General features: G+C 45.2%; 1 protein-coding gene across 2 annotated transcripts; it reads right to left on the bottom strand.

The window, feature by feature from the left end:
• Positions 1 to 699: 699 nt before the first annotated feature.
• LOC105907284 (intermediate filament family orphan 2-like) lies at positions 700 to 13682 on the bottom strand. 2 transcript variants are annotated; one of them, XM_031567761.1, is made up of 8 exons: positions 13573 to 13682; positions 10661 to 10756; positions 7582 to 7752; positions 6289 to 6434; positions 4974 to 5142; positions 4487 to 4585; positions 3443 to 3567; positions 700 to 2851 (listed from the first exon to the last, which is right to left on the bottom strand). In XM_031567761.1, the coding sequence occupies exons 1-8, from the start codon at positions 13600 to 13602 to the stop codon at positions 2746 to 2748; spliced, it is 942 nt and encodes a 313-aa protein (XP_031423621.1). In that variant the 5' UTR covers positions 13603 to 13682; the 3' UTR covers positions 700 to 2745. The 2 variants fall into 2 exon arrangements, with proteins under 2 accessions (XP_031423621.1, XP_031423623.1); XM_031567763.2 differs by lacking the exons at positions 10661 to 10756; positions 13573 to 13682 and adding an exon at positions 8830 to 9051 and having other exon boundaries at positions 4974 to 5172.
• Positions 13683 to 14720: the final 1038 nt, after the last annotated feature.

Raw genomic sequence — 14720 nt, 5'->3', positions numbered from 1 at the left:
TATGCCAACTGCGTGCAATGAAACTGGGGGATGCTCACAAAGCAAGATCTCAGAGTTATCCAGGTAACTCTGATAAGAACATCTTTGGAAAGCCCAAGTTATGGAACAAAACCTTACCCAGGTAAGTATAACTCCGTGATCTTGGTTTCTGAAATACTTAATGTCTGTACATTTCTGAAATGTACTGAATGCTGGCTTTTGCTTCTTGTTTTGTGTGTGTGTGTGTGTGTGTGTGTGTGTGTGTGTAAGTACAAACAAACTGAGAGGGTCTTCCTTTGGACTTGCCAAAAAACACAGTAGAAGCATTATCTTAATGACATCCATGTGTAAAACTCGAAAGGCAAACCAATGATTATACATACATACATAATTCTCCAAGAACACTTATACCATATATCTCCCATATACATCAACACAGCTCATTTATGACCCTCCAATACTCGCAGAAAGGACAACGCCTTAGGGGAAACGTAAGAGAGCAGAGTTTCAGTTTACACACTCTGTTCTAAAAAACAAACAAACCATGAATATCATAAACAAATGAAATAAAACCATTTAGATGACAAATAAATTATGTATAGTTTAGGGTATAGATCAGGGTTGTCAGAAAAACAAAAACATTTTCCATTGAAGAAAGTGTAGCGTAAATATATTGTGCATCTTGAAAAGGAAAAAAGAGGCAATATCCGAGCCTTTTTATACATATATCTTTGATTCTCAATCAATTATCTTACATCAAGCTAAATAATTCCTTGTTACCCCATGCTTTGCCTGTCATATTCCAATTATGCATAAAATCTAAACCAACAGAAAACAACTGAAAGGTTAAATGCAATCAAACAAACACAGAAATATGTGATAACAGAACTCGTACTGAATGAACTAAAAGGCCACTAAGGTCTGGCATGCCAAAGACTTCTATTTACATACAGCAGCGCTCTGCACTCGACAGCGAAACACAGCAAAGAACAGCACGTCAGTATGAAACAGTGCCCCCTGCTGGACATAATAATAAAATTCAAGTAAAATGGTGGAGATGTAGGGGTAACATTGACTTGAAGTGTAATGAAACATATCATATGTGAACGCAACCAGGCAAATTCTTTACAGCCACTACAGAGCTACAGAGGAGTCTAGCGTGAGTCCATACATAGTGTGAGAACTACATTCCAATGCACAGGATTCTGTCACAGATCCTGTCCCAGAGCTGCTGTCTGAGACTACAGGGGCTGGTACATGTGGAAATGTATGACCTGGTTTGGGAGGGAGATGATCATTGCTCCTGGGTTTCTAAGCTCTATACCTGAATATAATTGAATCATGTAATCATTTTATTGTGAGTATCAGTGTGTGTGTGAGAGAGAGAGTGTGTGTATATCTGGGGGTGGGGGGCACTGTTCCATTCTTCCGTTTGTACACCTTCCTGTCCTCTCATCTACATTGACACACAGTGGTGGACAGGTACACGCACCTGTCCAGCTAATTGAAGGCAAATAATGAAACGCATCACCTGTCCTGAAATAAGGCTAGCCGATTGCATAGAACTTTAGAACAGAGCATTCCTCAGGATGAACTGTGCACCGCTCCGCACACACACACCACCCAGCTCCCATGGAGACCTGACAGAGGGGAACATCAGCAGGCACAGGCCCAGGCCCAGATACACAGGACACCAGAGGGGCGTTCAAAACATTCAGAACGTTTTCTTTTTAATGTGAACTTTTTTGTGTAAATATTCCAAATTGTTAAATATAAAATGTAACCCTAGTTTAGCGTCCATGTTTGTTTGTTTGCCGATAACTAACTCCTCAGACCGTGTGTGTGTTTGTGTGTGTGAACTCAAAACTGCTTGAAAACGTTTGCAGTATTTGCCCTTGTTGACTATTTTGAACACACCTCAGGACTAGGACCATTCCATTGTGCTTTATGGGTGACATGGGAAACAATTTCTGTGCAGATCTGTCTCACATGCCACAGGCCAGAAACACCCCAATTCCACTTTCACTTTACCAGTTACCAGTCAAAATTCTGTGCCTCTTGTTTGAGTAATGTGTAGTTTCCTGTCGTTCATATGAGTCAGTGAGTGGCCTTGGATATATGATATTATCTGCCCAGGTAATAGATGACTATAGGCCGGATCTGACCTTGATCTGACATGGACACACATCAGGTACAGGCCAGACCTGATCTACACTTAGCTGCTAGCTGGGTGTATGGGTACTGTGTCCAGTGAGATCACAGTGGGGAGTGACTCTTACTTTGAAGCCAGAAGAGGAGCTTTGAGGAGCTAGCTTTGATTGACAAGTGAGTTTGATTGACATGTTATTTTGATTGACATGTGCGTTTGATTGACAGGTGCGGGAGGGGGAGGTGTGTGGTCGCTCTGTGAGGTCAGTGTGGAGCCCAGTGGGGGTGGCAGATCAGAGAGCACAGTCACAACACTGTGTGACATGACGTGACGCGTACATCTTTAAACGGTTTCAAGTTTTTACTTGAAACACTCGTGAAGCAAAGGGGGATAAAAAACACCCCTCCTCACCTCCACTCCCCGCCAGAGTGGAGATTTTAAAGCACCAATTCTCTGTGTGGTGGGTGGGTCGGGTCAAGACCTGTCCGTCATATGGTCGTGGCCTGGGATTGGTGGAGACCACCATCGGAACGCTGGGTTTCCCAGGAGCCGACAGGAGCTCATTGGCTGGCTGTCCTTGTGTGAGGAGGGGTGAGCGGGGCCGGGCACAGCTGGAATCAGCTGATTGGTCCCTCCACCTCGCCGTCCTTGTCCAACTCTTCCTGGATCTCATCAGTGTTCCCTGAGTCACTGCTGGCCACTGAGCTGACGGAAGGAGAGTTTCTGCCAACACAGAGAGAGAGAGAGAGAGCGAGAGAGAGAGAGAAAAGAGGTGATTGGAGGGGGAGAGCGATCAGGACGCAGAGAGAAAACAGGGAGAGGGAGAGAAGCGTTATCTTTGCCCCACTCCTTTTAGAACAAGAAAATGAAAATTGATTAGTCACTGCATCAACAGTGAGTTCTAGTGCATCTTATCTGAAGTTTTTCTACCCTTCTCAGAACTACAGGTGTGAAAGGGAGACATAGGAAGGATAAAGTTAGTATGTGTCAGTACCTGCTCCCCTTGATAAAGGTAGTACGTCTCAGTACCTGCCCCCCTTGATAAAGTTAGTGCGTATCAGTACCTGCCCCCTTGATAAAGTCAGTACCTGCCCCCCTTGATAAAGTCAGTACTATAAAGTCAGTACCTGCTCCCCTTGATAAAGTCAGTGCGTATCAGTACCTGCCCCCTTGATAAAGTCAGTACTATAAAGTCAGTACCTGCCCCCCTTGATAAGTCAGTACTATAAAGTCAGTACCTGCCCCCTTGATAAAGTCAGTACTATAAAGTCAGTACCTGCCCCCTTGATAAAGTCAGTACTATAAAGTCAGTACCTGCCCCCCTTGATCATCCTCCTGCAGGTCTCCATCTGCACGTCCAGCCCTCTCTTCATGCTGCACATCTCCATGTACTCATGCAGGTGTCTGTTCATGTCCGACTTCGCCGTGGCCAACTCCATCTGAGAGAGGGAAGGAGAGGGAGAGGGATGGAGAGAGAGGGGAGAGAGAGAGAGGGATGGAGAGATGATGGAGGGAGAGAAAGAGATGTTTAACAATCCTTTATTAGACCACAGTCTAACTTTCATACATAATTACATCAATAAAACCCAAACCAGTGTTAAAATGGCAATCAAACCCCTCCCATTTGTCCCCATTCCACTTTAAAAACCATTGAAACATTTAAAACCATTTGCCCATCATCTCCAACATCCCATAGGGAGGGAAGGAGGGAGGTAAGAAGGAGAAGAAAGGGGGAAAGAAAGAGAAGTTAAGGGTGGAGGGAGGAGGGAGAAGGGTGGATGTTGAGGAGATAAGAGGAGGGTACAGAACAGTCAAAAAGAGAGAGAGAGAGAGAGACAGATGGAGAGAGAGATAGATTGAGAGAGAGAGAGAGAGAGAGAGAGAGAGAGAGAGACAAAGACAGAGGTCAGAAAAAGATGATCAGTATCAGTGCCAGGTTTACTGACGACTTCCCACAAATCAGCAGGGAAAAAGCAAATCAGTCACTCAGAACAAACCGCAACAAAACAAGACAGCTGCCTTATCACAAGGACACAAGGGAACTGGACAAAGTCAAATAAATCCTCAATTCTATAATGTATCTTAGAATATATTATTTAAGATATTCAAGATTACATTACATTTAAGATTCAAGTCACAGACTGAAAATCTGACAGAGAAGGACAAAGAAACAGAAACAGATTTATCCAATACTCCTAATGATTCAATAATCATTTATACAATACTCCTAATGATTCAATGAATCATTTATGCAATACTCATAATGATTCAATGAATCATTTAACCATTGGTTCCCTTGATTCATTCCCTTATTTCTTGGAGTCATTCATTCAATATGAACATGTCATACTGACTCACCTCGATCTCGCCCATGGTCTTCTGGTACTCCTGTTCTCTGTTCTTGAACAGATTCTCAGTCTCGTCGATCAGGCTGCCCAGACTGCCCTCCTGGGACACCTGAGGGACACAGGCAGGACAGAAGGCTCTTTAGCGCCCCCTAGTGAAGCTGTGCCAAAGTCGCAAGTCATGGCTTTGGCCCCTTCACTCAGCACAAACTCAAGTTAGATGCTGATACCCAGACTGTCTTGACAAGAGGTGGCCTTTATGTCTAAGGACAACTTTTGAACGTTTGGTTCTGGATGAGGCTGAATCAATGCAGTTATGCGAACACCTAAAAATGCTGCTGCTTAGAGTTCAATCTAGATTCAACTCCAAGGGAGAATATACTGTAAGTGTATTCGTTTTTAGAGAATATTAGTGTGTTAGGTTACACATAGTAATAAACCCATCTGAGTAAGATGACTGTGACAAGAGTAATTTGATCCCTAGCTGTATAAACCCTCACAGGCTCTGCGCTGTCGCCATGGCACTCCACTGCGCCAGTGTTGTTGTTGTTGTTGTTCAAGGCGTACGGCGCGTTGTAGTTGGCCAAGTCCTCCCATAGCAGCAGTGTCTCGTCGTTCTCCTCCCAAGTAAGGCTGTCGCAGTCGTCGTCTATGTCGAACGTCTCCTTCCTGGCAACAAGGGAGGTGTCAGAGCAAGGGCTGGGTGTGAGACACACACGCGGAAGGAGAGGAGAGGAGAGGAGAGGAGAGGAGAGGAGAGGAGAGGAGAGAAGAGAAGAGAAGAGAATAGAGGGGAGGGAGAGAGAGGAGAGGAGAGGAGAGGAGAGGGGAGAGGAGAGGAGGAGAGGAGAGGAGAGGAGAGGAGAGGAGAGAGGGAGAGGGAGAGGGAGAGAGAGGAGAGGAGAGGAGAGAAGGGAGGGAGGGAGAGAGAGGAGAGGAGAGAACAGAGGGGAGGGAGAGGAGAGGAGAGGAGGAAAAAAGCGATGGAAAAAAAGAGGAGAGAAAAGGAAGTGAACACAAACACACACAAACACGGACACACACAGAAAAGAAGAACATGCATAGAGGCAGAAGGAAGACAGAAAAGAGTCCATTCAAGTGGTAGACACATGCTGCATAGTGCACTCACACAACAATACGATAAAGACATTATCAGAGCCCCTATCCTGCATATTAACACCAGAGTAAATACGTGTATCCTCTCATGAGAGCCATATTAAAAGAGCCACGTTAAACATGCCAACTCTACAGCCTTAACTTCACTGTTAGCTTGACTGGATACATGAATGTGACCTCTGACCTCAGCTGAGTGCTTTTATACTCAGCATTCATGCAGTACCACGCATTACCAATGGGTGACCACGCATTACCAATGGGTGGCACACTACTGCCGAATGACATCAGACCCTAAAAATCGAGCTGCTCTGGGAGACAGCTGCAGTGACTCTGTTGCCATGTCGACTGATTATATACACCTTTATGCTCGGGTTGTCATTAGGTCACTAATAATATCATAAACACAGATGGTCAGCCTAGGCTAAGGTTTATTTGTCTTATCTTGGGGGTTGTAGTTTTTAAACGAGGGCAGCTTGGTTTTGCCTCATGAATGTGTGCTACATCACATTAGGTTTGGCAGGCGTTCTCAGTAATTCTGCACCAGCTTGCCATGTTGGCTGGGCTCTACATGTTCCGTGCCCTCAGATACAGAACCCTGTAGAGGTTAAAGGTCAGCGTTGTGATCACAGCTGGTTGAGCATGCGTTTCATCTCGTCTGACAGAACCCTGTAGAGGTTAAAGGTCAGCGTTGTGACTCACAGCTGGTAGAGCATGCGTTTCATCTCGTCTGTGATGTTGACTGAGCCGGGCACCTCCTCTTCCGATGTGCTGGGGTCAGCGTCCATCTCCGAGCTGTCCTCATCCGACGTCACCTTACGCTCCTTTCTCCTGCACGCTACTGCCCCCTGGAGTACAGACACAGACACAGACACAGACACAGACACAGACACAGACACAGACACATTATTATTGTGTGTTGACTGTTGCTGCAACATTATTATGATATGGCTGATTACTGTAACATTATTATGATCTGGCTGTTGACTGTAGGTGTCACATTATTATGATCTGGCTGTTGACTGTAGGTGTCACATTATTATGATCTGGCTGTTGACTGTAGGTGTCACAATATTATGATCTGGCGGTTGACTGTAACATTATTATGATCTGGCTGTTGACTGTCACATTATTATGATCTGGCTGTTGACTGACACATTATTATGATCTGGCTGTTGACTGACACATTATTATGATCTGGCTGTTTACTGTAGGTGTCACATTATTATGATCTGGCTGTTTACTGTAGGTGTCACATTATTGTGATCTGGCTGTTGGCTGTCACATTATTATGATCTCCAGTCACTGGATCTAGTTTTCTTGTCCAGTCATGCTGTGCTGTGGCAGTCTCTACTGACTGAGGCGGTGACATTATTATTATTATTCTAGTTTACTGTGCAGTCATAGCCTGCTGTCCTGATGGGCTGCTGCCGGAGCAGCTTCTCTGGATGCAGGCGGGAGGACTCTGGTCTGCTTGTGATGAGCTGCAGCTGGGAGCTGAGAGCTGGGCCTGGGTGTGAGCCAGTGGGGCCTGGGTGTGAGCCAGCTCCATCACTGCAGTGTGATAACCTTGTGTGCAAGCTGAGCAAAGTCACTGGATCAGCACTTCTCTGTGGTAGGTAGGTGTGTGTGTGTGTGTGTGTGTGTGTGTGTGTGTGTGTGTGTGTGTGTGTGTGTGTGTGTGTGTGTGTGTGTGTGTGTGTCTGTGTGTCTGTGTGTCTGTGTGTCTGTGTGTCTGTGTGTGTCTGTGTGTGTGAAAGAGAGAGAAAACTTTATGTGTGTGTGTGTGTGTGTGTGTGTGTGTGTGTGTGTGTGTGTGTGTGTGTGTGTGTGTGTGTGTGAGACAAAGAGAGAGACATAGAGAAAGATAGAGAAAGAAAGAGAGAAACAGAGACAAAGAGACAGACACAGAGAGAGACAGACAGAGAGACGGACAGAGAGACAGAGAGAGACAGAGACACAGAGAGAGACACATGAGGAGTGAGCTGAACCCACCCTGTCAGGCAGTGCTCTGGAGGGGCTGACATTGAACATGAGGGACATGTCCTCAGAGTTCCTCTGCTGGGCCACGTCGCACAACTTGGCCGTGATGTCGATGCGTCGGCAGATGTCCATGTCCACCTTCATGGCTTTCTCCTGGATCTTTGAGTCCAGGTCCGACATTTGCTGCACGGAAAGGGGAGAGTGTGCTTCTGTTAGCGAAGAGTTAGCTCACTTAGCCACGGTGAGCTTAGCAGTTAGCTAAGGAATGAGACTCTATTTACAAACAAGCATGGAGTTTATTGGAGAAAAGACACATGGTTTAAGACAAATGTGTTGTATTATACGTAATAAAAAAAAAGGACAAATCATAAACTGGATGAAGACATATATACTCCTCAATAGAAAAAAGAAAATATATACTCCCCTTCAAAATAAAAGACATATATAATCAGCAATACATTTTTTTTTTAAATAAAATTGTTAAATAGTTTGTAGAGTGTGTAAAGAAAGTGTTTAATAATGGTATTGATATTAGGATATAGAAACTGGGCTGGGGGGCTGGACTGCCCTTCAAGAACACCATGCATGAGGTCAGTAAGGATCATTCCAGTCAGACTAGTTACACAACCACGTATCTCTAGAGAACATATCTCAACACAAGCTCACAGTCTGTCCATTATTACACCACGGCTTCTGTGAGAACTTAAGCATTACTTCATGAAAGCACTCCTCCACTTCATGCCAAACATCCAAGTGAGACCAGTAAAGATGGTGGCCCAAAAGGCCCAAAAGGCCCAAAAGGCGAAGCTGGCACTGGAGAGGATCTCTGCCTGATCAGGGCTAGATCTGGTTCAGTGCAAGCTGCCATCTCATCAAAGCCTGTAGTGGATGTGTACTTGTCCATGTCCATGTACCAACTACACTACCCATGTTCACACTGTGCAGAGGGCCACTGTCTTAGTCCCGAGTGTCTCAGTGCATTTCCAGAAAATCATTGCATGCAGCCTATAGTGAGCCACGGCGAATAATAGAGAAAGAGCTCAAAATGTTTAGCGACAGAAGCCGTACAACGGCAATTTCAGGAAATGCACATTTGGTTGGGTAGCACGTCAAAGTACAGGCCAAAACCTCACCCCCTCCTACCCTACCCCACACCGTGCGGGGCACCATTGGATTAGTAACAGGTGTCTGGCGGTCACACCATGGTCGGCACGGGTTAGGTGTTAGCCATAGGGGCAGGACAGGCGGGGAGCACCTTACTTTAAGGTCCAGGAGCTTCCGGTGCGAGTCAGCAGGTTTGGGCTGCGTGCCCAGGCGACAGTTGCCCTTCATAGGGAGCAAGATGACAAAGCACAGGTGGTGTGAGCGCTAGGGGGCTAACATCACAGAGAGTACACCTGAGTACCTGAGTACACACCTGAGAGTACCTGAGTACACCTGGCAGTACACCTGATGACACTTTAGATCATACCTGGGAGTACACCTGGGAGTACACCTGATGACACTTTAGATTACACCTGGGAGAACACCTGGGAGTACACCTGCCGGCCTGTCATGAGCTATGATCAGAGAGACATGTACCACACAGTGTACCATAGAGAGGTAGTTACTGATATGACATCAGTGGGAGCAAAAACGTGACAGTAACTGTGTTTGTGTTTGTGTGGGTGTGTGTGTGTGTTTGTGTGTGTGCGTGCATGCGTGCGTGCACAAATGATGTCTGTGTGTGTGTGTGATGTGGTGCAGGATGCTAGGAAGTCTATCTGACACCTTAAAATGGTCGTGTTTCTGTGTGAATGTGTGCCGGTGTAACAGAGAAATTCACTGGAATAAACAGGGTCTGGTTTTGCTGAGTGCGTCTATTTATGTATGTGTCAGAGTGAGTGTGTGTGTGTGTGTGTGTGTGTGTGTGGGCGTGCGTGTGTGAGTGTGTGTGTGTGTGTGTGTGTGGGCGTGCGTGTCTGCACATGACTACAGTGTGTGTGACAGGGAGGAAAATTAATCAGGAACGTAAACACTGTTTGGATGGTTTATTCATTCCTCATAAAGTGGGCCAGCAGTGATCGATTACAGGTCTGTGGCTGCAGCAGGAGAGGAGAGGAGAGGAGAGGAGAGGAGAGGAGACGAGGGGAGAGGAGAGGAGAGGAGAAGAGGAGAGGAAAGGAAAGGAGAGGAGAGGAGAGGAGAGAATACGAGGGGAGGGGAGAGGAGAGGAAAGAAAAGGAGAGGAGGGGAAAAGAGAGGAGAGGATACGAGAGGAAAGAATGCGAGAGGAGAGGAATGTATACGAGAGGGAAGAATGGGAGAGGAGAGGAGAAGAGAGGAGAGGAAGGGATGTGACGGAGATAAACAGCCTGCACAAGCTCACGTCTGTTCTCAGGCTGCTGCTCTGAAATACACACACAGTGACGTCTGCTGCACGCCATCTATGAGCAGAGATGCGAGAGAAGCACCCAAATATGGCCGACAGGCAGGGGCCATTCACACAGCATCACCAGAGTCGGACGCCAGACTGGGGGTCACTGGGTTCAGTCTGGGGTCCAGTAGGTGCAGAACAGACTCAGAGCTTAGAATTACTCAGATGCAGCTCACGGATCACGTGTCATGGGTCATGTGTCGTAGGTCATGTGTCAGGGTCAACACGTGAAGGGACAGAATATAACACAGGTGTCAAGTGCATCAGCTCAGGGAGACACAAACAGAAGCTGACCACTGGTGCGGGGAGGAGGGGAATACCAAGACAGATGCATCAGGGTTATAAATAATCATCTTCCACCCTCTGTGATCCTCCACCTCCTATTCAGAGAGTGTGCTTTATCCTGCTCTACCTCGCAGAGTCTTGCCCTGGGCATCTGCAACACCATGGTCTAAAACCCAAAGTCAAATATTCTGTCAAAAAGGAAGAAATGTAGAACTAATAAGAGGTTTTTTATTTGAAACATTCTCACGTGTTTCAGGCTTAGAGCAATTTAGCAAGTACCTTGTTTTAGCAAAAGGAACCCTTTCAGTCAATTAAAGAGTTCCTTGTGCGTGAACCCCATGTATACGTTTGCTTCAGAATGAACCAGCTGAAGTTAATGGAGATACTTACGTCACTGACGAGGCTTTTAAAGACCACTAGCTCAGCCTTCAGTCTATCCACCTTCTCATTCAGCTCGTCCTGGATCACCTCAGAGTCCTGCGCAGTCTGGACACACACACACACACACACACACACACACACACATTACTAAAAAGAAACACACACACACAGACCTTGAGACCTACAGACTAAACCCTAAATATAGATAGAGACAGGTGTCTTAAGATACATTTTTAAAAGCACAATCCTAAAGATATCTACCGACACAGATACATTTTTATGTAAACACACCAGTAGAAACAGATGCAAGTCTGGAAACACAACAACAAACACAGATCTAGGGATACAGACATACACAGGAACACACACACACACACACAAAACACACAAACAAACGCACACACACACTATAGACTAATGGACAAATGCGTTGTTTACACAGCCCTATCTATACACAAATGTATAAACACAGACACACAGGAACAACCGTCACGGAAACACAAGGCCACAAACACTCCCTTAGCAACAGTGACAACATAAACACAGAAAGACGGGGATGAATAGCACAGATGAATTCTTTAATGAACAAACCACACATGTCAGCACAGAATGATGTTTTTTATCAATGGATGATCCCCACTGTGGTCCAAAACCCATCAGCTGGGTCTGCAGAAACTACTTGGAACAGATTAAGCTCTGATATGGCACGGATTTGCCAATGATCTGGCAGATCTACGTCAGAACAAGGCAAGATCAAATCCACATTCAGCTCCTATGTGGTTCCTTAACTTTCAAAAATGGCCCACATCCTACAAGCCTTAGTGCTTTTGATGCATACTTCATATGCTTTTCAGGTGGTCACTACACATCTATCATTGACTACATCAGGCAAGTGTCCAGTACTTCTCATGTTGCTTCTGAGACATCGGTAAAACAATCACCAGAAATGATGAATCAATAACAGATCAATAGATCCTGTGCATCTCAAATCAGATTAAAAAATAGACATACAGAATGTAACCTATAACCAAGTTAACGCATCCCTCAATCCAAGGTCAACCCAAATTTCGCTGACGTCATATTCCATCATGCCTGATGGTGAAGGTTAAAGAGAATCCATACGTGGTTTTGTGCTAAATGTAAGCGTTAAATCCATACGTGTGTTTTGTGCAAACTGTAATCGTTAAATCCATACGTGCGTTTTGTGCAAAATGTAAGCGTTAAATCCATATGTGTGTTTTGTGCTAAATGTAAGCGTTAAATCCATACGTGGTTTTTGTGCAAAATGTAAGCGTTTCTCTTGAACACACCAGGGCCCTCTCTGGGGACTGTGCTCTTCTGCTGACCCCTAATCCACAGCAAACACGGGCGCTGCCATCTATCGATCTCTGCCCACAGCACAGTGACACGCTGGCTCCGAGTGCTTACATGCCACGTGGCGCCGGCTCTAGAATGGATGTAACCCTGACCCGGTGCAGACCCGTGCACGATCCGGACGCGTCAGCTTCTATCTGCGCTCATCTCATCTGACTCATGCGCTTGTGTGTGCTTCAAAACACACACACACACACACACACACACACACACCTATACACACTGATGCAGCATCAAAGGACAAAATGAGAGGACAACTGTCACAGGGGACTGACATCCAGGTCAGAGCTGAGTAGAGATCATGCAACACACACACCAATCTGGAGCAGATCTGGGGGTTATTTAGTAACACAGACAGCAATCTGGAGCAGATCTGGGGGTTATTTAGTAACACACACACCAATCTGGAGCAGATCTGGGGGTTATTTAGTAACACACACACCAATCTGGAGCAGATCTGGGGGTTATTTCGTAACACACACGCCAATCTGGAGCAGATCTTGGGGGTTATTTAGTTGTTTTTCACTATTGCAGGATGTCACTCTGTTTAGATGTTCATCTTTCCCACCAAAACCAAAATCTGTGGTCAAACTCTAAACGAAGCCTGAACTGGATTACAGTTGGGGCTAAAATAAAAGCTGAAGATGACCTCCAATCACATGCTAGTGCCTTAAGCCCAATTCATGGTGGTCCGTTTACGCAGACACGGAGAACCCTCTCCGTCGTTGCAAACCATCTCTGAGCACCTCTCCGTGGCCTGACGTGCACCTCCCAAATTTTGTAACTATCAGTTGAAATGACGGAGAGCCCACGGAGACCCCAGGGCTGTGATTTGTCCAACCTATTATGTTTACCTTGTGAGTAGTAGCATGCTAACATTAGATAGCTGGCTCAGACACCTCGCAAATCTCCTCAGATGTATTTTTCAGTTACAATAACAGGGTTTTTACATTGCAGTGTCTATTTCTTAGTAACTTTTAAAAAATCTAAGCAAAAAAAAAGTCAAACAAACAACTTTTATCGCTGTTTACCTTGTGGGTAGTAGCATGCTTACATTAGGTAGCTGGCTCAGACCCCTCGCAAATCCCCTCAGATGTATTGTATTTTTCAATACAATAACGGGTTTTTTTTGCACAGTGTCTATTTCTCGGTAACTTTTAAAAAAGTCAAACAAACAACTTCTATGTACAAATACGACCATCTACGGAGTTTGGTCCGCCATCTTTTTTTGTATTGCTTTGCGACACCCACCAACCGACGGAGAACTATAAATGTTCACAAGTCCGTCAAAGCAACTGCCTGACCACGCAGTCGTAGAAGTATAACGGCACCTCAAGAGCTTAAAATAAGTTCCTAACCAACCCTTTAAAAAAGTACTACATTAGAATCATCCTTTCCTAAATCCATATAATACACTAAAGTTACAGTATTAAAAACACACCAAACACTATCCACTCCACCAACTTAACTTAACGTTTACTAAGATGACATTTCCCTCCTGATTGATTTGTTTGGTCAGAGAGATGAGTGTGTGAAGGTGAGTTTACCTCCTGCAGCGTCTCCACCATAGACTCCATCTGTTCTCGTCTATACAGCTCCTCTTCCCATCTGCAACACACACACACAAAGACACACACACACACACACACACACACACACACACACACACACACACACACACACACACACACACACACACACACACACACACAAACAGAGTCAGAGAAGATTAGGTGGGTGTGTAGCCCCAGCACACCCAGTGGCTCCTTAGTAAATTACAAACACAACATGAGCTTAAAATATGAGAGGACGGGCATCAGTCTGATTGCGTGCAACAATTACAAACACAGAAATACTGTACATGTGCTGGTACATTCATCTATTTTAAGCCTACTTATGACACAGTGGGTATTTCAGCCATTTGAGACACTAATCTACACCTCAACCCAACACACAGACACACGCACGCACACACACACACACACACACACACACACACACACACACACACACACACACACACACACACAGACATCTGCTGTCAGAAGGGGGTTAGGCCTGAAACTCAACCCAGGACAAACTTTCTCAGGTCAGAGAGGTTCCACACTCAGGAGGCCTCTTTATAAAGAACTTCATGTTCCTTTCTTCAACAGCAGTCCACAGCCTGCAACCATGAACCCAAATATACCTCAAATATCAATGGAATAGTCCTGTACATCAAATAGTTTACTAAATGCGCATAACTGTCAGCAACTGAGGAGTTTGACTGCTGCCCTGTGAAGTGGGTTACTTATTTCTATGGAGTTAGATTTGTTTCATAATTCACAAACAAACGAAACGCGATTCAAACAAACGAAACGCGAGTCAGGAACTAACGAAACGCGATTCAAACGAACGAAACGCGATTCACAAATGTGATTTGTGATTCACAAACAAACGAAACGCCATTCACAAATGTATTTCATGATTCACAAATGCATTTTGTAATTCACAAAAAAATGACCCCATGACATTTGTTTGGAACCTGACGAACACGAGTTACAAATCCCTGCATTCGTCTGTGTGGATTTTTGGAACTTTCCTAACTTTCCAGTTATGTCATTGCAAATGCATATACGTACAGAGCAGTGTGTGTGTGTGTGTGTGTGTGTGTGTGTGTGTGTGTGTGTTTGTGTGTGTGTGTGTGTATGTGTGT

This window comes from Clupea harengus, chromosome 5, assembly GCF_900700415.2.
Source record: "Clupea harengus chromosome 5, Ch_v2.0.2, whole genome shotgun sequence".
Lineage (NCBI taxonomy): Eukaryota > Metazoa > Chordata > Actinopteri > Clupeiformes > Clupeidae > Clupea > Clupea harengus.
The sequence above is the reverse complement of the archived record's forward strand: the minus strand, read 5'-3'. Positions and strand labels throughout refer to the sequence as shown.